At 51.9% G+C, this 24,163-nt stretch overlaps 1 protein-coding gene across 4 annotated transcripts; it reads right to left on the bottom strand.

Annotated features, from left to right (window-relative positions):
• Positions 1-4,777: 4,777 nt before the first annotated feature.
• On the bottom strand, positions 4,778-24,139 carry FLOT2 (flotillin 2). Of its 4 annotated transcripts, none has more exons than XM_010342062.3 (11): positions 23,977-24,139; positions 14,195-14,276; positions 11,170-11,260; positions 8,417-8,540; positions 7,887-8,005; positions 7,652-7,765; positions 7,444-7,563; positions 7,140-7,354; positions 6,548-6,731; positions 6,074-6,223; positions 4,778-5,963 (listed from the first exon to the last, which is right to left on the bottom strand). In XM_010342062.3, exons 1-11 carry the CDS (start codon positions 24,023-24,025, stop codon positions 5,925-5,927), a joined length of 1,287 nt encoding a protein of 428 aa, XP_010340364.1. In that variant the 5' UTR covers positions 24,026-24,139; the 3' UTR covers positions 4,778-5,924. The 4 variants fall into 4 exon arrangements, with proteins under 4 accessions (XP_010340364.1, XP_003931485.2, XP_010340365.1 ...); XM_003931436.4 differs by lacking the exon at positions 11,170-11,260 and adding an exon at positions 9,523-9,613 and having other exon boundaries at positions 23,977-24,137; XM_010342063.2 differs by lacking the exons at positions 14,195-14,276; positions 23,977-24,139 and adding an exon at positions 9,523-9,613 and having other exon boundaries at positions 11,170-11,258.
• Between the last annotated feature and the right edge of the window lie 24 nt (positions 24,140-24,163).

Here is a 24,163-nt window from a genome sequence, read left to right as displayed (position 1 = left end):
CCAAAGTGCTGGGATTACAGGCTTGAGCCACCGCGCCCGGCCTGTATTTTTTTTTAAGATGGAGTCTCGCTCTATTGCCCAGGCTGGAGTGCAATGGCGTGATCTCGGCTCACTGCAACCTCCGCCTCGCGGGTTCAAGCGATTTTCCTGCCTCAGTTTCCCAAGTAGCTGCGATTACAGATGTGTGCCACCATGCCCAGCTAATTTTTGTATTTTTAGTAGAGATGGGGTTTCACTACACGTTGGCCAGGCTGCTGCTGGGATTACAGGAGTGAACCACTGTGCCTGGCTGTTATTATTATTATTATTTGAGACAGGGAGGGTCTCACTCTGTCTTTCAGGCTGGAGTGCAATGGCACAGTCTTGGTTCACTGCAGCCTCAACCTCTTGGGCTCAAGCAATTCTCCCACCCCAACCTCCCGAGTAGCTGGGACTATAGGTGCAAACCACCATGCCCAGTTGATTTTTTTTTTTTTTTTTTTTGTATCTTTTGTAGAGACAGGGTTTTGCCACATTGCTCAGGCTGGTCTTGAACTCTTATACTCAAGCAATCTGCCCACCTCATCCTCCCAAAGTGCTACGATTACAGGTGTGAGCCACTGCACCCAGCCCATGTCTGGTTTATTTCATAATCTTGCAACATTATGTTTGCAAGATTCATTCAAGTATTTGCATGTAGCAATAGTTCATTTGTTTTCATTACTGCATAGTATTTAATTTCATGAATATGATGCACGTTTTTCATTCTACCATTCATGACCATTGGAGTTGTTTGAATTTGGGGGTCCATTATTCATAATGCTGCTGTGAGTATTCTCATATCTATAATTATGTACCTTGCCGTGGGGAGCGAAATGATTGGGTCAGAAGGTATGCTTATGTTCAGCTGTAGTAGATTGTGTCAAACAGGTTTCCAAAGTGGTTTATTGACATAGGTTTCTACCAGCAGTGTATGAATGTCCCTATTGCTCCTCCTCCTCACCCATACTTGATACTCTTTTTTTTTTTTCATTTTAGTCATTCTGGTGGGTGTGTAGTGATAATCTCATTTTGGTTTTAATTTGCATTTCCTTGATGACTAATGAAGTTATGCATGCTATTCCTGCCATTCTTTACTGTGTAAGAAATCAACCTCCAATTTAGAAGCTTAAACAATGAACAGTCCATTTACTATCTCACAGTTTCAGGAGTCTGGATTTTAGGAGGTTGGCTGGGCAGAACTGGCTTAGGGTCTCTCATACAGATGCAGCCAGATGGGGGCTGGAGCAGCTGCAGGTAGCTCTCTCTCCCTCTTCATGTAGCCAGGGCGTAACCTTGTGGTCCCTCTGGGCTTCCTTACAGTACAGTGGCCTCAGAACAGTCTCACTGCTTACATGGTGGCTGAAGGCTTAAAGAGAGAGTATTCCAGAAAATAAAGCCTAAGCTTTGTCATCTTTTGTGATCTAACCTCAGAAGTCACATAATGTCACTCCTGCTATACTCTATTGACTATTTCTAAATAGCCACAAAAGTCCACCAGTTTCAAGGGAAGGAAGCAGAGGCTCTACCTCTAATTGTAAGGACGGTCAAAATGACACTGTAAGAGGAACATGTGGGATGGAAGATTGTTGCCACTATCTGTGGAAAATACAATCTGTCACATACATTTCACCCATCTATTGGCCATTCCATGTAGTGCCTGAGCTCATCATTTGTCTGTTTTTCTGCTGGGTTACCATTCCTTCCCTTACTAATTGGTAAAAGATATTCTGAATGCTAGGGTTTTTTAAATTTAAAAATTTTTTTTGCCAGACATATATCTCGCAAATATTTTTTCCCCAGTATTTTGAGGCTTGCCTTCTCATTCTTTTTTTTTTTTTTTTTTTTTTTTGAGGCAGGGTCTCACTCTGTCACCCAGGCTGGAGTGACGTGATCACAGTTCACTGCAGCCTCCATCTCCCAGGCTCAAGCAATCCTCCCACCTCAGCCACCTGAGTAGCTGGGACTATAGGCACAAACCACCATGCTCAGTTATTTATTTATTTATTTATTTATTTATTTATTTATTTATTTTTTTTTTATTTTTTTTTTATTTTTTGAGACGGAGTTTTGCTCTTGTCACCCAGGCTGGAGTGCAATGGCGCGATCTCGGCTCACCGCAACCTCCGCCTCCTGGGTTCAGGCAATTCTCCTGCCTCAGCCTCCTGAGTAGCTGGGATTACAGGCACGCGCCACCATGCCCAGCTAATTTTTTGTATTTTGAGTAGAGACGGGGTTTCATCATGTTGACCAGGTTGGTCTCGATCTCTCGACCTTGTGATCCACCCGCCTCGGCCTCCCAAAGTGCTGGGATTACAGGCTTGAGCCACCGCGCCCGGCTATTTATTTATTTTTGAGACGGAGTTTCACTCTTGTTACCCAGGCTGGAGTGCAATGGCGCGATCTCGGCTCACCGCAACCTCCGCCTCCTGGGTTCAGGCAATTCTCCTGCCTCAGCCTCCTGAGTAGCTGGGATTACAGGCACGTGCCACCATGCTCAGCTAATTTTTTGTATTTTTAGTAGAGACGGGGTTTCACCATGTTGACCAGGTTGGTCTCGATCTCTCGACCTTGTGATCCACCCGCCTCAGCCTCCCAAAGTGCTGGGATTACAGGCTTGAGCCACCGCGCCCGGCTATTTATTTATTTTGAGATGGGGTCTCGATTTGTTGCCCAGGCTGGAGTGCAGTGGCACAATCTCGGCTCACTGCAACCTCTGCCTCCCATGTTCAAGCAATTCTCCCTACCTCAGCCTCCCTAGTAGCTGGGATTACAGGTGCCAGCCACTACAGCTGGCTAACTTTTGTAGTTTTAGTAGAGACAGGGTTTCACCATGTTGGTCAGGCTGGTCTCGAACTCCTGACCTCAGGTGATCTGCCTGCCTCAGCCTCCCAAACTTCTGGGATTACAGGCATGAGCCACCATGCCCGGCCAGCCAAGACTTATTTTGATGGTGCTGTATATCAAATTTTTCTTCTATGGTCCTTTTTTTTGTCTTAAGAAATCTTGGCGGCCGGGCGCGGTGGCTCAAGCCTGTAATCCCAGCACTTTGGGAGGCCGAGGCGGGTGGATCACGAGGTCAAGAGATCGAGACCATCCTGGTCAACATAGTGAAACCCCGTCTCTACTAAAAATACAAAAAATTAGCTGGGCATGGTGGCGCGTGCCTGTAATCCCAGCTACTCAGGAGGCCGAGACAGGAGAATTGCCTGAGCCCAGGAGGTGGAGGTTGCGGTGAGCCGAGATCGCGCCATTGCACTCCAGCCTGGGTAACAAGAGCGAAACTCCGTCTCAAAAAAAAAAAAAAAGAAAAAGAAAAAAAAAAAAAAAAAAAAAAGAAATCTTGGCTAGGCTGGGCGCGGTGGCTCAAGCCTGTAATCCCAGCACTTTGGGAGGCCGAGGCGGGTGGATCACAAGGTCAAGAGATCGAGACCATCCTGGTCAACATGGTGAAACCCTGTCTCTACTAAAAATACAAAAAATTAGCTGGGCATGGTGGCGCGTGCCTGTAATCCCAGCTACTCAGGAGGCTGAGGCAGGAGGATTGCCTGAACCCAGGAGGCGGAGGTTGCGGTGAGCCGAGATCGCGCCATTGCACTCCAGCCTGGGTAACAAGAGTGAAACTCTATCTGGAAAAAAAAAAAAAAAAATTAAAAAATTTTTTAATTTATATATTTTTAAAGACAGGGTTTCACCATATTGGTCAGGCTGGTCTAGAACTCTGACTTCAGGTGATCCACCCGCCTCAGCCTCCCAAAGTGCTGGGATTACAGGTGTGAGCCACTGTGCCCGGCTTGAACGAACTCTTGACCTCAGGTGATCTGCCTGCCTCAGCCTTCCACCTTGCTCTTCTTCGATCATGCCAGACGCTCTCCCACTTCAGGGCCTTTGTATGAAAAGCTCTTCCTTCAGATATCCATATGGCTCATTCCTTTACTTTCTTTAGTGCTACCTTCTCAGTGAGGCCTTCTTTAAATACCCCAAAATTTCAGCACCCCCCACACTGATTATTTCTTTGACTTCTTTTCCTTATGACTTACCGTTATCTAACATAGTGTATATTTTTGTTTCTACCGGAATGTAAGCTTGAACGTCTATTCATTCATTTTGTTCACTTGTCTCTCTAGCATCTAGGACATGCTTGGTACATGGCAAGCATTTGATAAACTTATTAAATGACTAAGAATATTGAGGTCCAGAAAGATGAAGTTACTTGCCTAAGATAACACAGGTAATAAACAACAAAGCTGAAATTTAAACCAAAACTGCCTTACTTCAGAATCTAAGCACTTTTAAGCCTGAGAGATGGGCTCCATTACTGAGTAGGGCTCAGTACACTGGTACAGAGGTGCAGTGAACCTGGCAGCTTCCTCCAACTTTTCTTTTTCCTTTTTTTTTTAAGAGATGGGGTCTTGCTATGTTGCCCAGGCTGGCCTCAAACTCCTAGGCTCAAGCAATCCTCTCTCACCTCAGCCTCCTGAGTAGTTGGGACTACAGGTGTAAGCAACTGCACCCTGCTCGCCCCCTCCACCTTCTGCCTGTGATGGTGCCAGATGTTCCAGGGCTGGGGACTGGCCTCAGGATCTCGGCCAATCAGTCATGCCCAAGGCTCTACTGGGGGCAAGACCAGTGTGCTGTTGCCCCCCAGTGGCTAGGGTGGGGAAGAACAGGTTAAAAGCTGCCTTGATGCTAAAGAAGGGGAGGGACCTGGTTGGTTCTTGGTTCTGTCTCTCTCCTCACAGAAGACACAATGCTGGCGTGGGCATTAAGAAATCTTTATTTTACCAGAAGGGACAGGCAGTGGGGCAGTGCAACATCCAAGCCCCAGACCAGACATGCAGCATCCACATGCAGGAAGAGCTACACAGGCTGGGGCAGGGCCAGGGTGGGGAGCCGGGACCACTGGACAACCACAGCGCCCCTGCCAGGACACTTGTGTCCTAGGCTCTTCTGCCTCCATTGGAGCAAGGAGGCAGAGGATTGGGCTGCTTCCTCATGAGTGGAACCCTATCACTCTGGCCAGAAGAAAAATAGCACAAGGGCTCTGGGGTCTGGCCAGGCTACAGCACTCGATTCTGTACAGGGTTGGCACAGCCCTGCCCACTGGAAGGACCCAAAACCCAGGATACTGCAGCCCTAGCAGAAAGGTCTACATACTTTTCTATCCCCAACAGGGCTAGACCCTGATCTCAGAAAACTTAGCAGAGTTGGGACCAAGCCCCACTGCCCCAGCAGGAACATGCCCACGAAGAGTCCTTCCCTGAGCACAAGCAGGGGCCTCCTAAGGCAGTAGGAAACTGAGGAAGCTGCTGCAGGCAGGAGGCCTTGCCTCTGTGCCCCTGGGATGGGGAGAGAATACAGAGTATGAGTGCCAGCCGGGGCCTGGGGCAGATGAGGTTGTGGGCTTCCTGGGGCAGGGTTTAGGGCTGGGAAGACCAGTCCAGGAGAGGCGACAGTTACCGTCCTACCCAGAACCCCTGCCCATGCTGAGTTCTGGCCAGGGCCATAGGGAGGACGGACAGATACACAGAGAACTTCAAGGCACCAGGATTCTGAGGAGCAGCAGGGCCGCCCCCCACAGACAGAGAGTGATTGTAATAAACATCTTCAGCTTATACTACATGTTGTGCATGGGGGGAGAGAAAAAGACAAAGGAAGACACACAGGGAGATGAGAGACAAACCTGATGAAAGTGGCAGTGAACGTGGGGTAAAGGAGAGGAAGAGGAGGTGGACAGAGACAGGAGAGATGGGAAGACAGCCAGAGATGGCCTGAACGCACAGCACTTCTGGTCCCTTCAAGATAAGGCACCAGAGTCAGTAACATTCCCGTTGTTCCTGTGGGATTAAAACGGGTGCTGGAGGGAGGGCCGGGTGGCTGCCGAAGAGACTGTGCCTGCAGGAGCCTCATACTTGGACACCGGTGGCCTTCTTGATCAGGGGTATCTGCAAGGATGGGAGATGCCATGAGGCTCCAGAGCCCAGGACCACTCTGCCTGGGCCTGTCCGATGGGCTGCCCAGGCAACCCCACTGCTGCAGCCAGGCAGGCACACACCTTAGATAGGTCCACGCCCGTGAGGGCATGCACAGAGGCAGGCAGCTCGGCCAGCAGTCGGTTCACTTCTGATGTGACCTTGCTGTTGTCCCCACTGAGGACCACAATCTCATCAACTTTGGTAAGTGGAGCGGCGATTTTGGCAGCAATCTAGGAGGTAAGAGTCGGAGGAGAGACTGGTTGGCACTGACTCCGTCCCCAGCCCAGTCCAGCATCTCTCCCTCCCTTCCTCAACTCACTCTAACCCCAAAGCAGCCTGGGCGGCCCTTAGTCTAGCATGGTAAGAGAGGCTGTGTGGGCCAGGGATGGCTTAGGCCTGTTGGGTTCCTGCCCCCTGCTTAGGACACTTCTCTTTTAACCCTTCTAGCCACCTGTCCCTGTGTCACTCGCAAAGCCTAGGGAAGTTCTGGCACTTGCCCAGCTAGTCAAGCAAGGAAACTTCAACCCTGGGGCCCACCTGGGTGGAAGCCTCACCTGGGGCAGGGCCTCCAGCACCAAGGCCATCTTGGCTGCATCCCCGTATTTCTGGTAGGCTTCTGCCTTGAGCTTCATCCGCTCGGCCTCCGCCTTGCCCATCGCCTCGATGACTGCTGCCTCCGCCTCCCCGATTTTGCGGATCTTCTCAGCCTCTGCCTGTGCCAAGAGGACCTGCTTCACCCTGGGGGAGATCCGGCCGGACAGGATCAGTGGACGTACCAGGGTCCTCTCAAACCTTGCCTGGGGGCCAGCAAACCTCCAAACCCTCTGTTCTGGGGCTGTCAGGGGTGGGAGACATTTGAAGGGCGGGGGTGGCCTGGCCTTCTGGCTCTGGCCAGGGAGAGGCCACCAGTTCCCAGCTGTACGTGGGAGGGGAAAAACCAGGATGCTTTCTATTCCCATGCACTACACTAGGTACTGGAGCCTCCTTTATCTAGGACCCCCACAGGGAATGCGGGGTTATTCTCACTTCACAGTGAGTAAGCAGACATGGTAGAGGTGGGAGAAGTGGCTTCCAAGCTGTGGTCAGGAGAGTAAAGGGCAGAGGAGCCTGACTAAGCCCCAATCCCGGCACCTGGGCGGCTCTCACTTTTCACCCTCGGCAATCTGCTGAATCCGGTGGGCCTCGGCCTCGGCGGGCCGGCGCACCGTAGCGATGAGCTCCTTGTCCGTGCGCAGGATCTCCTGCGCCTCCACGTCAATCTGCTTCTTGCGCTGCACAACCTCAATCTCAATCTCTTCCTGCCGGATCTTCTGCTGCTCACGGGCCCCCTGCAGCTCGTAGGCCAACTGGGCCTCGGCTGTCTGTGGCAAGAGGGTGACTGGTACATTAGAAGCTGGTCACCAAGTCCTGATCCCTGAGCCCCAACCCAGGATGCCCTCAGGCTGCTCACCTTGATGTTAACCTCCTCACTGAAGGCCGACTTTTGCAGCTCAAAGGCTCGCTTAGAGTCAGCAATCTTGGTGTCTGCCATGAACTTTACATCCAGCATCTCCTTCTTGCACTCAGCTTCCTAGGGGCAGAAGGTGCAAGTGAGTAGAGTTCCCCTAAGTGAGCATGGTCCTATCATCCCTGAGCTTCCCATCCTTGAACCCACGGACCCGGATGCCTGCGTCCCGTTCAGCCTCGGCCACGCCGATGTCAGCATCTCTCTGTACCACAGCAGTCTGTGTCTTGCCCAGGGAGCTCAGATAGTCCACTTTATCATACACGTCCTGGGGAGGAAAAAGGCTTTCATAAGCTCAAAGAGCAGCCAGAGGCACAAAGGTGCTCCTCTAGCCAAGCCACCTTCTCCCAGATGGACACCAGGAGATACAGCTTCCCATCACACCGTACCTTGATGGTGAAGCTGAGGATCTCAATGCCCATGCGGCCAACGTCAGGGGCTGCCACCTCACGCACCAGCTTGGCAAACTGGTCCCGGTCCTGATAAATCTGCTCCACTGTCAGAGTCCCTGGGGGCAGAGGGATCAGGGGCTGGTTCCCCAGGGACCCAGCCCGCTGGGGAAGGGAGGAGGCATGCATGGAGAGGTTGGGTGCATGCAGGGGTGCTGCGGTCTGAGCTGGGACTTCCTGGAGTATCTTCTCAACAGCATTTAACATTGAGCCTCCTGCTGCAGAGTCCAGGCTGGACGAGAAGCATCCCAAGCAGCACCAGGTTCCTAAGCAGACTGACAGTCCCCTAGGCCCATCCCACCCCAATGGCCTCTCCACTCAAGTCACCTGAAGTTTTAAAATGAAATACTTGAGGAAAAATGTTTTACCTTGAAACCCCAGTGAAAGAGGCCCCCTGCCCAGCCCTGCACCCCTCCCTGCCCTGGCTTAGGAACCCCATGAAGCTCCTCAAAGGCTGGATAGGGTCTCACCGAGGATGGAGCGCAGATGTCCCTCCAGGGTCTGCAGGACGACGTTTTTGATGTCCTGCACGTTCTTACCCAGAAACTGCTCACAAGCCACAGCCAGGAGTTCCTTCTCCGTCATGATCTTCACCTGCCAGTGATGACAGAGGCGCTTCAGTCAGGCTGGAGTGAGGCAGACGGAGGCCCCAGACCCAGAGGTAGGCAGGGTGGTGGCTGTACCCCTTTCCCTCCTTTTTTCAGACCTGGAGGCCCTGGGGGCTGGAATCTGTCTGAGGCCTCTAGTAGGGAGACAGCAGCACAAGAGCTTCCTAATACTTCACTGCACTGGCAGCCCCAGGCCCCGCCACAGCCTCTCCTGGGCATTTGGGGCTTGTCTCCCCACCCCTCCAGCTCTGTTCCCTCACCAGCCAATTCCTCCTTTGCAGGCTTCCAACACATGGGAGACCCTTGCGCTGAGGGGCAGCGAGTATGACGAGGAGAATGAGCAATAGGGACACAGACAGAGAAGGAAAGAGCCTAGACAGGGCAGGAGAGGGTTGGGGGATGCGACCAAGGGTGCCTCTGCTTTTTGAGGTACTCAGCCAACCCCTCGCCAAGGCCTACAGCATGGCTGAACCTCGCTGCCCTGTGAAGCTGAGAGGTGGATCAGGGTAGGAAGCCCCCACCTAGTCCCCCAGCTGGGAATATGACACAGCCTCCAACTCCCAGAGTCCAGAGCTCCTCTGCCTCACATGGCCTCTCTCTCTGGGCCCCACCCCGCCCACCCTGTACCCAGGGAACAAGGAAGGCCTGGATTCTGGGGCTTGGCATTTCCAACACCTGCAAAGAATGAGGGTGGGGTTAGTGAGCCAGGAGCCCTCAGCACTGGTTCTGTCCTTCGCGGGCCCGCTGAGGAAAGAAGGGGTGTCTGTTAGTCCTGCTGGGTGGCCAAAAGGGCCGGGTGAGCAAGTTCCAGTGGCGATGACCTGACTCACCCTCTCTTGTGGGACTTGCCGGGGCTGGGACGCTGGAGAGAGACTGCCCCTGGCTGCCGTCCTCTCCTCCTCCCCCCGAACCCGAGTACGGGACCAGGCAGCTCAATGGACATGCGCGGGGCTGCTGAGTTACTATACCTGGGCGACACCCGTCACAGTTAAAGCTACCCCCTCGGCCGTCTCTACGTCCTCGCAGCGGGGCTGCAACGTCATAATCTCTAGGGAAATCCTGCCAAGAAATGCAAAACAGGGGCATGGGTCTGGGGGCCCAGGGCCTGGCAGTGTTGGGAAAGAGTCTAGTACCTCACGGCTCCAGCTGGGTCCTGGTGAAAAGGGTGGAGGGAGGACTCTCCAAGGGGCTGTAGATGCGAGTGTCTGAGAAGGAAGTGGGCTGGGGGGGAGCGTAGGTGCAGGTAGCCCCAGGAGAAGGAGCAGAAGTGGGCTGTGTATGTGCACACACCCTCTGCTCAAGTCAGCCTGGATGGAATAGTGAGAAAAACTAAGTGGAAAGAAGTGGCCATGGGTGGTCCGGGCTGTTGGCAGGGGAGAATCCAGGTGTAGTTGTGTGTATGTTCTAGGATAGTAAGTCAGTGCTGGTCCTCCCGGCCCTGCAGGCCAGCGTGGATGCCATCTGAGCCTCCCACAGAAGCCCTGACCCATTCCTTGGTCTACTCAGCACGCCAGGGTGCCCCAGGAAGCTGCCTGGAAAGCTCTGCCTGATTGCCTGGCATCCTGGGAGTATGCCCACTGCTGGGCCAAGATGGAAGTAATCCTGACCTGCCCCTTGCCAGGGAAGACCTGCCTGGTCCCTCCACCTGGCTGTAGTCTTTGACTTGAAACCCACCTCTGGTATTAGGCCCAGGTGGGTCACGTGGGGAATGTAGACTGAGGTCCCACTAGAGCCTCTTGGCCAAGGAGTGTTAACCCTGGAAAGAGTTGTTCTGGCCAGGTAATCTGATTCCTCAAGAGTCCACAGTCACCCAGCTTAAAAGGAATCTGGGCATTTGCAGATGTTTCAAGTATAAGAGTGGGTTTGGAGGGGGACAGGACTGCATCAAATGGGGTGTTGAGGGAGGCCTGGACCCTATCCCTTCCACACAAGGTGCTCTGAGCCTCTCAGGCCTCTGTATCTCCCATGGCTACAAGGGCTAATGAGATGGGGATGGTCCCCTTCCCCATTGGAAACGGCAGGATGGGTGAAGAAGGGAGTGGTGATATGATATTTTTGCCTAAGCAGGTTGATGGGTAATTTAATGCAGAGGGAGGGGATGAGGAAGATGCTGTTCAGCCCTCTTCCAGCCTGGGAACCAGCTGGCACATGGGCTCTGAGGGGGCAGGAGTTTTTGACGTTCACTCCTGCAGTCCATGTGCCTTGAACTGAGAAGGTGCTCAGTAGAGAGCTGGTGAATGAAGCAATAAAGAGGGGAACCCACATATGACAGAGTAAACATTTGGAGCTACTTAACACCCAAGTCCAAGAATAGATTTCACCAGCTACGGCTGCATGGTAATGAACGCTTGGCACCCTGGGACACTCACTGGCAGACTTGGCAGAGCTTCCAGAATCCCTCACTCTTTCCCTGCTTGCAGTCCAATGGGCAAGGGCAAGGGACCCGGGGATCTACTGGGATCCATCCTGGCACCCAGGGCAGCGGAGGAGAGAAAAGAGGAGAGGGAGAAAGGCAGAATTCTTAGGAGGGGACTTCATCGGCTCCTGTCTGCCAGGCCCCGCAGGGCAGGAAGAGAGAAGGTTAGGCATGGAGGAGGAAGCAGGTGGGTTATTACCTGTGCAACCCCTGTTACGAATAGTGGAACCCCCTCCGACGTCTCAATATTCTCACAGCGACACAGGATGGTCATAACCTCCAGAGACAGTCTGAGGAGCAGCCAGGGGTTGGGAAGAGGTAGGGACAGGAAGGGGAGGAGGGGACACAGCAAACACACACAGTAGTTACCAGACAAGCACTGATGCCTGACGCCTGGGGGGCAGACATGCTGTCAGTAATCCAACCCCCAACTGCAGCTCAGCCGAGGGCTGCAGGAAAGCAGAGACCCCCATGCTGGCCTGAGGCCTCTGGGTCTCTTCTCTAGTCCCCAAACCCTTCCAGTGAGGAGCTGCTGGGCTGGGGAAGATGCCTGCAGCATGAGGTTGGGAGGCTTAAGCACAGGGCACCCAGGTTGCCGGCCACCTCGCTTTCCCAGGGATCCTGTCACAACCTGGGGGACTGACCCTTAGTCCCCACTGTCTTCACACAGGTAAACCTGTGTTTCCAGAAATTGGGAGTGGGAGGCTATTCTGGGGACTCCTGAGCTTTAGCAAACGCTGAATCCACCAGGTACGCACTATCTATCACTAAGAAGGCAAGGCGAGGCCAGAAAAGCCCAACGAAAAATTGGATGTTCTGATGTGGGGGTCAAGGAAGGCTGGGGGAGAAAGTGTGCTCCTGCCGGAAAACTCAGGGACAACAGGAGATAGGGGAGACATTTAATTGGGAACTTCCAAAGTTGGCCAGGGGCAGAGAGATTATTGGCAAAGAAATCAAGGTGCCTCAAAGCTCCCCGGCTCATTCTGGCTGGGCCTCCCTAGGCAGTGTGTGGAGGGTGGCTGTCTAGGCAGAGGCCAGGCTGTAGACAGTGTGGAAAGTTTCCCTAAATCAGAGGAAGGAAGAGAGGACAGAGGCCAAGGGTGAAGGGGCAGAAGCAGGTGGAGGGGATGAGGAGGAGCAGCAGGCGATGCGCAGCCCCCATCTCAATCCTGGGAGGGCTATCCCCAGTGCCAGCCCTGGGGCTCTGGCCATGCAGACATGCAAAGGTTGCCTTTATTCGAGCCTCTAACACTAGCATTCTTGGGCCTGAGAGGACTCTTGACCTGGCTCAGACAGGAACCTACCAAGCTCTCTTCTGGGGAAGGAGAAAGGGAAATAGGGAGAGGGAGGGACGAAGGGTAGCAGGGAGGGAAGAAGGGAGGCTGCAGTTCAGATGCCAAGGGTAGAGAATTGCTCAGGTAAGGAAGAGAGAGCTGCCCACATCAGGGCCTTGGGATAGTATAGGATGTAGCAGCAAAGTGCAGCAGGACAGGTCACTGAGCCTGTAAGAAGAATGGCTGACCCCAAGGCACGTGACAGCTGCAGAAAGGACCTCGAGAAGGAGGCTGAGTATCTAGGCTATTAGAAGCCTCTACTCTGACCTGAGAGGCTCCTGAAAGCCTAGGGACATAAAGGCCCCAGCCTGTGGAGATATCCCCCAAACAGGCTAGGGAATGGGGAAGGAGCTGACCCCCAGAAAAGGGGATAAGAGGGGAAGGACTACTGGCTCAGACTACCCAGTCAGTGGGACCACAGGGAGGATGTGGATCCTGGGTGTGAGGTCGGTGTCCTGGGAAGAGATATAAGGTCCCTTACCTCTAACTTCCAAACCTGCTGTCAGAAAGGCTCAGCCCTTCTGTCCTGGCTCTGCTCCCTGGAGCAAGAAGGGAGAGCAGAGGACCAAGAAGATGGAGAAAGGGCTGCAGGGGACTTGCCCTAGCAGTGGCTGCCCACACAGGACAGGTGGGCCTGGCTGCAGGTCGAGGCATCTGGACAAGACACTCTGTTGTGCTGGTACTGCACAGTGTGTGGGGTGGTGGTGTGTCTGGAGAGGGCTCCCCATGGCTTCTGACAGGCCACTGGCCTACTCAGATCCTCTCAAGTGGAGGCTATGGCCACTATTGATTACTGTGACAATCTGAGCCTTGGATATTACTCACCTCCGGTCGGGTAAAGTCGGGGGAGAGGTGGAAGAGTACAGCAGTTACTGTGAACCAGTGAAGTTAATCTGTTGTGCCATGCTTCCCATTCCCCTAACCCTAGCAGATGTCCTCAGGCTCCCAGGAGCCTCAAGCACTAGCAGCTCAGTGCAGACATGAGCTGCTGATGGGTGGGGGCTAGGCAGAGGGGGTTTCCGCTGGAATCTCCATGATTTCCCCTGTGGGGTGACTGACCCCCTTGCAACATGCCCACAGCTCTGCTGCCCTTGTTGCCTGGGTCCTGGTTTCGATGGGTCTGCTCCTCCTCTCTACCTCCCATAATCAGAAAGTGGGTGATCCTGGAAAGGTAGCTGGCATGGCTCATCTGCTGGGTGGGAGATGAGGTGACAGGAGAGGCCAGGTCTGGCCCTGCCCTGGGCTCTGCAGGCAGCAGCAGGTAGAGCTGAATGGTGGGCCCTCTGGGGAGCTGAAAACTCACTTCCTCTAGTAAGTCTTTCCAGACTGATTTAGGAGGTCTAGACCTGTCTTGCCCCCCACCCCAGCACGAAGTCGTTAGGTCCCCATCCCTGTCTCTAATTCATCACTGTCACAGAACCACTTCTGACTATATATCCATTCTCTGCCACGTAGTCCCTGCCTGGATTACTCCAGGGCCTACATAGGTAAGGGTGTGCATGGGGTCTCTCCTGGTTTTCCTCTCTTCATATGCCCACGCCAAGCTGGGCAAATAATAAAGATTTCTTAAATAACTTTGAGCTACGATTAGGAAATCAAGATTCTGCCTGGGCATCATCCTGAGTTCTCTGTGACAGAAGTAATGCCGCCTCCGGTGGAAGAAAGAACACCCAGTAAGAAGGGAGCACCCATGACAGACTTTCCTGATACATGTCTCCTGCATCCCTGCCCAATCCATCTCACCTGCTTCTTAGAAAGCCCCACCCACCAGAATGGAATGTGGAAATGGTAGATATTCTAGCTGACCCTTGGGGTAAAGCAGAAGAATGCTAAAAGTCCCTCTTTCCCTGGCCCACTCTATGACAAGTTCTAGAGCCCCCAGGTGCTTACCTCTGAGTGTCGGAAATACACCACCAGGCCCAGGCCCAGCCGCCAAACACGTACTGTTTATAGTCGGAACCACAACAGCCCCCTGGGGAGCAAAGGAAACCACCGCCAGTCAGTTGGTTCTTGGGTCTGTCTACTCCCCAGCCCACTGATAGCACCTTTTGTCCTTTACCTGCTCTGATACTTGACAACGCGTACTGTTGGGTGCCTGGTGCCAAGGTTACACACCAATGAGAGAGAAGTTCTCCCTGCCCTTACGTCCCATTTTTTAGATTTTTTATTTTGAGAGGGAGTCTCGCTGTAGACAGGCTGAAGTACAGCGACGCGATCTTGACTCACTGCAACTTTCATCTCCTGGGTTCAAGCGATTCTCCTTCCTCAGCCTCCTGAGTAGCTGGGAGTACAGGCTCATGCCACCATGTCCAGCTAAAGTTGTTTTTCTCAAGATGGAGTCCTGCTCTGTCACCCAGGTTGAAGTACAGTGGTGCGATCTTGGCTTACTGCAACCTCAGCCTCCTGGGTTCAAGCAATTCTCCTGCCTCAGTCTCCTGAGTAGCTGGGATTACAGGCACGTACCACCATGCCAGGCTAATTTTTGTATTCTTATTAGAGACAAGGTCTCGAACTCCTGACCTCGTGATTGGCCCACCTCAGCCTCCCAAACTGCTGGGATTACAGGTATGAGCCACTGAACCTGGCCCAGCTTCCATTTTTATTAATTAATTAATTAATTAATTATTTTTGAGACGGAGTTTCGCTCTTGTTACCCAGGCTGGAGTGCAATGGCGTGATCTCGGCTCACCACAACCTCCGCCTCCTGGGTTCAGGCAATTCTCCTGCCTCAGCCTCCTGAGTAGCTGGGATTACAGGCACGCGCCACCATGCCCAGCTAATTTTTTGTATTTTTAGTAGAGACGAGGTTTCACCATGTTGACCAGGATGGTCTCGATCTCCTGACCTCGTGATCCACCCGCCTCAGCCTCCCAAAGTGCTGGGATTACAGGCTTGAGCCACCGCGCCCGGCTAATTTATTTTTTGAGATGGAGTGTTGCTCTGGTTGCCTAGGCTGGAGTGCGATGGCACAATCTCAGCTCACTGCAACCTCTGCCTTCTGGGTTCAAGCAACTCTCCTGCCTCAGCCTCCCTAGTAGCTGGGATTACAGGCATGCGCCACCACATCCTGCTTATTTTGTATTTTTAGTACAGATGGGGTTCCTCCATGTTGGTCAGGCTGCTCTTGAACTTCTGACCTCAGGTGATCTGCCCACCTCGGCCTCCCAAAGTGCTGGGATTATAGGCATGAGCCACTGTGCCTGGTCTAGCTTCCATTTTTAATTAATTCATTCAATAAAAAAGTATGCCCTGGCTGGGTGTGGTGGCCAACATGGTGAAACCCTGTCTTAAAAAAAAAAAAAAAAGTATGCCCTGCAGTTCACCTGTTATCACAGTGGGTATAGACAGAGAGGGAACACAGAGGGGAACCACACTGTGGGGCTTGTGGGAGGGAAGGAATAGTCTTCCAGTCAAGGTGGCGGGGCTTGCTCTTCTGCCTAGCAGATACATCTCAGTGAGGCTGGTTCTCTAGTTCCAGAATATTCAGAATGATTTTGTTCCTCTCATGGGAGCTGGTGAAGGCAAGGCCTCAAAACAAAAGCTAACTTGTGGTAACAGTGGGATAAGTGAAGAGAAAGCAAAAAGGCCTAAAAAGGAAGTGGTTCTTGGGAAACAGTGTGTCAACTACACAGAATATCTAATTCAGCCACAACCCAGATCCATGCTGTAGACAAGTTCCCTATACAGAAATGAGAAAAATCAATTATTGAGAATCTTGTAGTAAACTCTCTTGTTAATGCCAAAATTCCTTATCAAGTTCAAGGAAAATTTCATAAAACTGGACAGGCAGTTAACTTGCAGGGCACAAAAATGTACAGGAAACAGAATTCAAAGAAAATATATGATCTGGGAAAAACCAGAGTGTTTTCTTCTCTTTTTTTGAGACAGGGTCTCATTCTGTCGCCCAGGCTGGAGTACAGTGGTGAGATCACGGCTCACTGTAGCCTTGATCTCTTGGGCTCAATCGATCCTTTGACCTTAGCTTCTTGAGTAGCCGGAACCACAGGTGTATGCCACCAGGTCTGGCTGATTTTTTGTGGAGACAGGGTTTCACCATATTGCCCAGGCTGGTCTCGAATTCCTGGGTTCAAGCAATTCACATGCCTTGGCCTCCCAAAGTGCTGGGATTACAGGTGTGAGCCACTGAGTCCAGTCAAGCATTATCATTTCCATCTACACAAAGTTAGGTTTTCATGAAAGCCTCAAGCCACCTCAAAAGGTTGTTTAACTCCCCAGGTCAAGGGTCTGGGGGAGTTTCATACAGTTGGGTTAGTGTCTCTGAGGACTCACATCAGGGAACAAAGGAAGTGGAGGGGCAGAGGGCAGATCACAGTGTCTTGTATGTCAGGCCAAGGAGCTGTGTGTGAAAGGAAGCCAGGTTACCCTTGAGAAACACACCACTTTGCACGAGGAGGAAGACACCGGGATCAGGGAGACTGGGTAGAAGCCTCTTGCAGTAACCCAGGCAAGGCATGGTGGCTGATATGGGCAGACAACTTCTAGAGCAGTCTTATTCAAGACAACTTTCTGTGAGGGTAGGAATGTTCTATATCTTCTTCTGTGTTTACACTGTGCAGTACATTGGCCTCTAGCAACATGCAACTGCTGTGCACTTCAAATGAGACTGGTATGACTGGGGAACTGAATTTTTTTTTTCTTTTTTTGAGACGAATTCTCGCTTTGTTGTCCAGGCTGGAATGCAGTGGCACAATCTCGGCTCACTGCCAACCTCTGCCTCCAGGGTTCAAGTGATTCTCCTGCCTCAGCCTCCCAAGTAACTAAGACTACAGGTATGTGCTACTACCCCCAGCTAATTTTTTGTACTTTTAGTAGAAACAGGGTGGCCGGGCGCGGTGGCTCAAGCCTGTAATCCCAGCACTTTGGGAGGCCGAGGAGGGTGGATCACGAGGTCAAGAGATCGAGACCATCCTGGTCAACATGGTGAAACCCCATCTCTACTAAAAATACAAAAAACTAGCTGGGCATGGTGGCGCGTGCCTGTAATCCCAGCTACTTAGGAGGCTGAGGCAGGAGAATTGCCTGAGCCCAGGAGGCGGAGGTTGCAGTGAGCAGAGATCACGCCATTGCACTCCAGCCTGGGTAACAAGAGCGAAACTCCGTCTCAAAAAAAAAAAAAAAAAAAAAAAAAAAACAGGATTTGACCATGTTAGCTAGGATGGTCTCCATCTCCTGACCCCATGAGGCTCCCACTTCGGCCTCCCAAAGTGCTGGGGTTATAGGTGTGAGCCACCGTGCCCAGACTGAATTTTCTTTTTTTTTTTTTAAGAAGAGGTTTCACCATGTTGGTTAGGCTGGTCTTGAACTCCTGACCTCAGGTGATCCACCCACCTCAGCCTCCCAAAGTGCTGGGATCACAGTCATGAGCCACTGTGCTTAGCGAGCCTCAATTTTTTATTTAATTAATTTAAATGGCCACCTGTGGCTAGTGTCCACATTGGGTAGTGCAGCTCTACAGTCTGGATTTGAGTGGGTGGTGAGGACAATGATAGAAACAGACACTATGGTGAGAAAGGGAAACTGGGGACAAATTTTGGGTGGGTGGAGGCAAAGGAACAAAGACCTGCTCCACCCCGCCCCCAGCGAGGAGGGCTTGAAAGGTTGGAGAGCTGCCATCTAATACTGCTTACCAGGCAGGTAACTCAGTTTTCTGGGTCTGCTGCCATGCATGAAGTTTCAGAAGCAAAGCCAGAGGTCCAGGGATCAAAGAGCAGCCCCATGGTGTGGGCAGGGAACACTAAGAGGCGGGTCTTGGATATCTGTTTCGCTAGGGTAGAACTATCCGCTTACAGGGCTGCTGCTCAAGGTAAGCCATTCCGGGCTTTTCTGACCTGGGAGGTGGAATGGGGTGGCATCCGAGGACAAGCACTCAATCTGAAACCCAAACCATCTCAGGATCAAGTGAAACTGGAAGGGTGCCAAAAATCACAGCTTATTCTAGATCTTCTGGCTTGGTGGGGGCTGGGGCATGGCTACCTTGGGCTAGCTCCAGGGGACTTCTCAAAATATGCAGTGGGAAGGTGGTAGTGGTAGGGGGTAGGATGAGGAGGTGGGGAGATGGACAGTACAGATGGTCATCCCTTATCTTACTTTTTTTTTTTTTTTTTTTTTTTTTTGAGATGGAGTCTTGCTCTGTTACCCAGGCTAGAGTGCAGTAGTGCAATCTCAGCTCACTGCAACCTCCACCTCTGGGATTCAAGTGATTCTCCTGCCTCAGCCTCCTGAGTAGCTGGGACTACAGGTATGTGCCACCATGCCCAGCTAATTTTTGTATTTTTAGTAGAGACAGGATTTCGCCATGTTGGCCAGGATGGTCTCGATCTCTTGACTTCATGATCCACCTGCCGTCACCTCCCAAAGTGCTGGGATTACAGGCATGAGCCACTGCACCTGGCCTTTTTTTTTTTTTTTTTCAGACAGAGTTTTGCTCTGTTGCCCAGGCTGTAGTGTGGTGGCACAATCTCAGCTCACTGCAACCTCCACCTCCAGGGTTCAAGTGATTCTCCTGCCTCAGCCTCCTGAGTAGCTGGGATTATAGGCACCCACCACCATATCTGGCTAATTTTTTTTTAGTAGACAGAGGGTTCTGCCATGTTGGCCAGGCTGGTCTTGAACTCCTAACCTCAGGTGATCTGCCTTCCTCGGCCTCCCAAAGTGCTGGGATTACAGGCATGAGCCACCGTGCCCGGGCCATCCTTTACCTTTAACTTATTCTTTGACTTGGGGAGTCGGCTGCCACAGCTCAAGCTGGGCCTTGGCCAAGAGCAACATGGCCAGGTTCCCAGGGGTAGCAACAACAGGAAGCTGAAACTGCCAAATTGCCCTGCCCCGACCAGCATCCTCCCCTGAAAGGCAACTTCCTGTCAGCTTTCTGTCACTCAGCCTGAGCAGCCCTCCCAAGAGGCCAGTTAGGTGCCTCTTCCTTGACTTCCCAAGCTCTTACTCATCTCAAGACCTGGAAGTTTCTCCTAATTGTACCTCATTCTTTCTAACCAAACTTGCTTTCCTTTTCCATAATTAAGCTGAAGAACCACAAAATACCTTACGATAACTTCTGTTCCACCCCCTTAGCTCCTCCCTAAGACACAGCCCACCACTCGGTCCTCTCAGGAGCACCCCCTGCCCTTCCTGGCTCTCTTCCACCTTTTTTTGTTTTTGAGACAGTGTTGTGCTCTGTCACCTAGGCTGAGTGCAGTGGTGTGATCATAGCTCACTGCAGCCTTGAATTCATGGGCTCAAGTGATTCTCCAGCCTCAGCCTTCCATACACCACCCACCATGCCTGTCTAATTAAAAAGAATTGTTTTTGTAGAGACAGGGTCTTGCTATGTTGCACAGGCTGGTCTCAAACTCTGGGCCTCAAGTTACTCTCCCACCTCAGTCTCCCAAAGTGCTGGGATTACAGGTGTGAGCCACTGTGCACAGCCTACCTTCTTCCTACTAGTCAAGAAGTCTGTATCCTGGCTAGGCATGGTGGCTCATGCCCATAATTCCAGCACTTTGGGAGGCTGAGGTAGGAGGACTGCTTGAGCCCAGGAGTTTAAGACCAGCCTAGGCAACATAGGGAGACCCTATCTCTACAAAAAATTAAAAATTAGCAGCCAGGCATGATGGCTTACACCTGTAATCCCAGCACGTTGGGAGGCTGAGGTGGGCTGATGACTTGAGGTCAAGAGTTTGAGAGCAGCTTGGCCAACATGGTAAAACCCCGTCTCTACTAAAAATATAGAAATTAGCTGGGCATGGTGGCATGCATCTGTAATCCCAGCTACTTGGAGGCTGCGGCATGAGAATCGCTTGAACCTGGTAGGTAGAGACTGCAAAGAGTCGAGTTGAACCACTGCACTCTGGCCTGGGCAACAGAGCAAGACCTTGTTTTAAAAGAGGGAGAAAAAAAAAAAAACAACTGAGTGTGGTGGTGCACAATTACAGTCTCAGCTACTTGGGAGGCTGAGGTGGGAGGATTGCTTGAGCCTACTAGACGGTTTTAGCCTTTTTTTGAGCTCCACACCCCTTTAGCAATCCAGCAATGTCTAAGGACCCCTCCTCAAGAATATTTGTTTACCTATCTATTTATTTTTTGAGACAGGGTATCACTCTGTTGCTCAGGCTAGAGTGCAGTGGTATGATCTTGGCTCAATGCAACCTCTGCCTCCTGAGCTCAAGCCATCCTCCCACGTCCGCCTCCGGAGTAGCTGGGACCACATATGTGCCACCAGTCCTGGCTAATTTTTTTTTTTTGGTAGAGGCAGAGTTTTGCCATGTTGCCCAAGCTAGTCTCAAACTCCTGGCCTCCAAGTGATCCATCTGCCTCAGCCTCTCAAATTGCTGGAATTACAGGCATGAGTCTGGCCAAGAATATTTATAAATTCATAAAATAAATTACATTGAAAGTTTTCAAAATTTAAAACAAAACAAATGTGTAATACAGTAATATATATGTCCTTCTTTATTAATATATCAAATAGTAAGATCTAGTGGTAGATCTAATTACTGGCTTAATTTCAAAATACAGAGGAATGTAAATGATTTCCTTTTTTTTTTTTTGAGACGGAGTTTCGCTCTTGTTGCCCAAGCTGGAGTGCAATGGCGCGATCTTGGCTCACCGCAACCTCCGCCTCCTGGGTTGAGGCAATTCTCCTGCCTCAGCTTCCTGAGTAGCTGGGATTACAGGCACGCGCCACCATGCCCAGCTAATTTTTTTTGTATTTTTAGTAGAGACGGGGTTTCACCATGTTGACCAGGATGGTCTTGATCTCTTGACCTCGTGATCCACCTGCCTCGGCCTCCCAAAGTGCTGGGATTACAGGCTTGAGCCACCGCGCCCGGCTCCTTTTTTTTTTTCTGAGACAGAGTTTTTGCTCTTGTTTCCCAAGCTGGAGTTCAATGGAACAATAATCTTGGCTTATTGCAACCTCCGCCCCCGGGTTCAAGTGATTCTCCTGCCATGGCTACCTGAGTAGCTGCTGGGATTACCAGCACACACCACCATGCCTGGCTAATTTTTGGTATTTTTAGTAGAAACAGGGTTTTACCATGTTAGTCAGGCCAGTCTCGAACTCCTGACCTCAGGTGATCTGCCCGTCTCAGCCTCCCAAAGTGCTGACATTACAGATGCGAGCCACCACGCCAGGCCAATGATTTTCAAGGTACCAGCAATAACTAGTGTGTTAGAAAAATTCCTGCTAATACTATCATGATTGTTGCCAATATTCATAATCACAGAAAAAACACTAAATTTCAATGGATGAGAGAAAATAAAATTGTGCTCACACCTTACCCCCACCTCCGACCCATGAAGAGGATTCCCTTTAAAAATAAAAAAGATTCTCCTTTAAAATTTTCAAAAGTAGAGAGAAAAGAAGTTTTATGTTACAAACTGAAGGAGGGAGTTAGACATTAAGAAAGGTTGGGGCCGGGCGCGGTGGCTCAAGCCTGTAATCCCAGCACTCTGGGAGGCCGAGACGGGTGGATCACGAGGTCAAAAGATCGAGACCATCCTGGTCAACATGGTGAAACCCCGTCTCTACTAAAAATACAAAAAATTAGCTGGGCATGGTGGCACATGCCTGTAATCCCAGCTACTCAGGAGGCTGAGGCAGGAGAATTGCCTGAACCCAGGAGGCGGAGGTTGCAGTGAGCCGAGATCGCGCCATTGCACTCCAGCCTGGGTAACAAGAGCGAAACTCCGTCTCAAAAAAAAAAAAAAAAAAAAAAAGAAAGGTTGGGGCCGGGCGCGGTGGCTCAAGCCTGTAATCCCAGCACTCTGGGAGGCCGAGGCGGGTGGATCACAAGGTCGAGAGATCAAAACCATCCTGGTCAACATGGTGAAACCCTGTCTCTACTAAAAATACAAAAAATTAGCTGGGCATGGTGGCGCGTGCCTGTAATCCCAGCTACTCAGGAGGCTGAGGTAGGAGAATTGCCTGAACCTAGGAGGCGGAGGTTGTGGTGAGCCGAGATCGCGCCATTGCACTCCAGCCTGGGTAACAAAAGTTGAAACTCCGTCTCAAAAAAAAAAAAAGGGTTGGAAAAGATGACTTTGAGATGTATTAGCATCCTCCTTCTGAAACTGGGCTGGGTGTGATGCCTCTGGACCTAGATGCAGGTCCAAAGAGCAAAACAGAAAGGTGAGAACAGGGGTGGAAGCAGTTGCTCTGCTTTCTTGGGAGTCCACACGCAAGACGGAGCTGCATCTCAGGGTGATCATCTCAAATCCCGAGGTACCATTACACCAGGCATTATCCCCCTGTCTTCTCTGCTTCCCTGACTCCAGCATCCTCAGTTCTCAGCATGACCTCCTCTTCCCACCCCTAATATAGCTTTGAAGCTAACTGCATTGACTCATTCTCTTCAGCAGAGCAGGATCTTGGTAACTGGAAGGCACAGAACAGCCCATCTCTGGGGCACTTTTTGGCCCTCAGTCTCAAGATTTTTCACAAAGATGGAATTGGAGCTTTTGTCTTTTCAGCCCAGAATCTGGGCTTCCTGAAGGAAATTCCACAAGAAAAACGAAGTGCAGTGCAGATTCTGGTCTCTAAAAGCCTTCTCTAAGGGTGGGGACTGGGAGACAGGTCTAGGTCTTATAGAGGGGCAAGTCTGGCTTCAGTGTTCTCTGGGGGTTTCCTTCCTGTCCCCAAGGCTATTTCTGGTCTTCAGGAGGGTACGGTACTTATTAGATTGATTTTGAGATTCAAAGTGACCCAGAGGCCATGTTTTGGAATGAAAATTCCCAGTGGACTTATCATACCTTTCCAAGGGATGGCAGCTATAAAGCCTGGCTCAGGGCTTCTACCTCCTTCTATTTCTTCTGCAGCCACTTCTACCAAACCTGCACGCAGGCTGAAAAACTCAGCACTGATAATGGGAAGACCGACAAGAGAAATTCCTCCAGCTCCAGGCCTTCAAACTGTCAGGCACCAGGACCCCCTCCCCTAGCTCCTGAGTCAGGAGCTGCACAATCTGGTGGCTTGTAAGGTGTCAGTCGCTTCTCAAAGCACCCCAATATAAAATCTCAATAGCAACTCATTTTCTCCATTACTGCAGTCCCCAAACCCCACCTAGACAGAAATTCTGGAGCATGCAGCATTTTGCAATCCCAAGCTGTAAGCCCAGAGCCGGGTTTCCCAATCTGTAGAGGCCGCACCCGCATCGCCTGGGCGGGCAATGTCAGTAATCCCCAACAAGCCCCAGCCTGCTCGGAATTAACGGGTCAGACTGTGCCCAGAGAAAGGACCTATGTCTCAGGGCCCCTCCCCTACAGGCACCTGCCCTCCAGGGCTGCGCGACCGCCCCAGTCCCGGGCGCTGGAATCCAGCCAAACCTCTGCGCTCCCGGAACCACCAGCTCCCTCCCTCAAGGAACCCCGGGACTTCAGTTCAGGACCCCCCAAGCTCACGGTGGAGCCGAGTGGAGGCCTGGCCTAGAGAGGGGGATGGGGAGGAGAAGCAAATAAACACTGGAAAACACGCAGCGGGAGGGGGAGCCCCTGGTGGGTGCCCGAGGGCACGCAGCAAGGAAAGCATGAGCACAGGGGGGTCTCTCCCGGGGGCCAGCACCCTGCGCCGCGCGGTAGACTCAGGCCCAGCTCCTCCCCAGCCCTGCATCCACCCCGAGCACCCTCCACAGCGCCCACCTCCCTCGCCGCCCCCTCACCTGAAACCACCAGCGCCTCGTTGGGCCCCACTGTGTGGCAATTGCCCATGGCGCCGGCGGCACGGAGGGCCCTCGGAACCGTACAGACCCGGACAGCAGTAGCGGGTCCGCAGCGCCGGCCGCGCCCAGCCTATCCCGCCACCCTCAGCGGCCGGCCGCCCGCTCGCCCGCGCCCCTCTGTGGTCGC

The sequence above is a fragment of the Saimiri boliviensis genome, chromosome 17 (assembly GCF_048565385.1).
Source record: "Saimiri boliviensis isolate mSaiBol1 chromosome 17, mSaiBol1.pri, whole genome shotgun sequence".
NCBI lineage: Eukaryota > Metazoa > Chordata > Mammalia > Primates > Cebidae > Saimiri > Saimiri boliviensis.
This window is presented reverse-complemented; position numbering and strand designations above follow the sequence as displayed.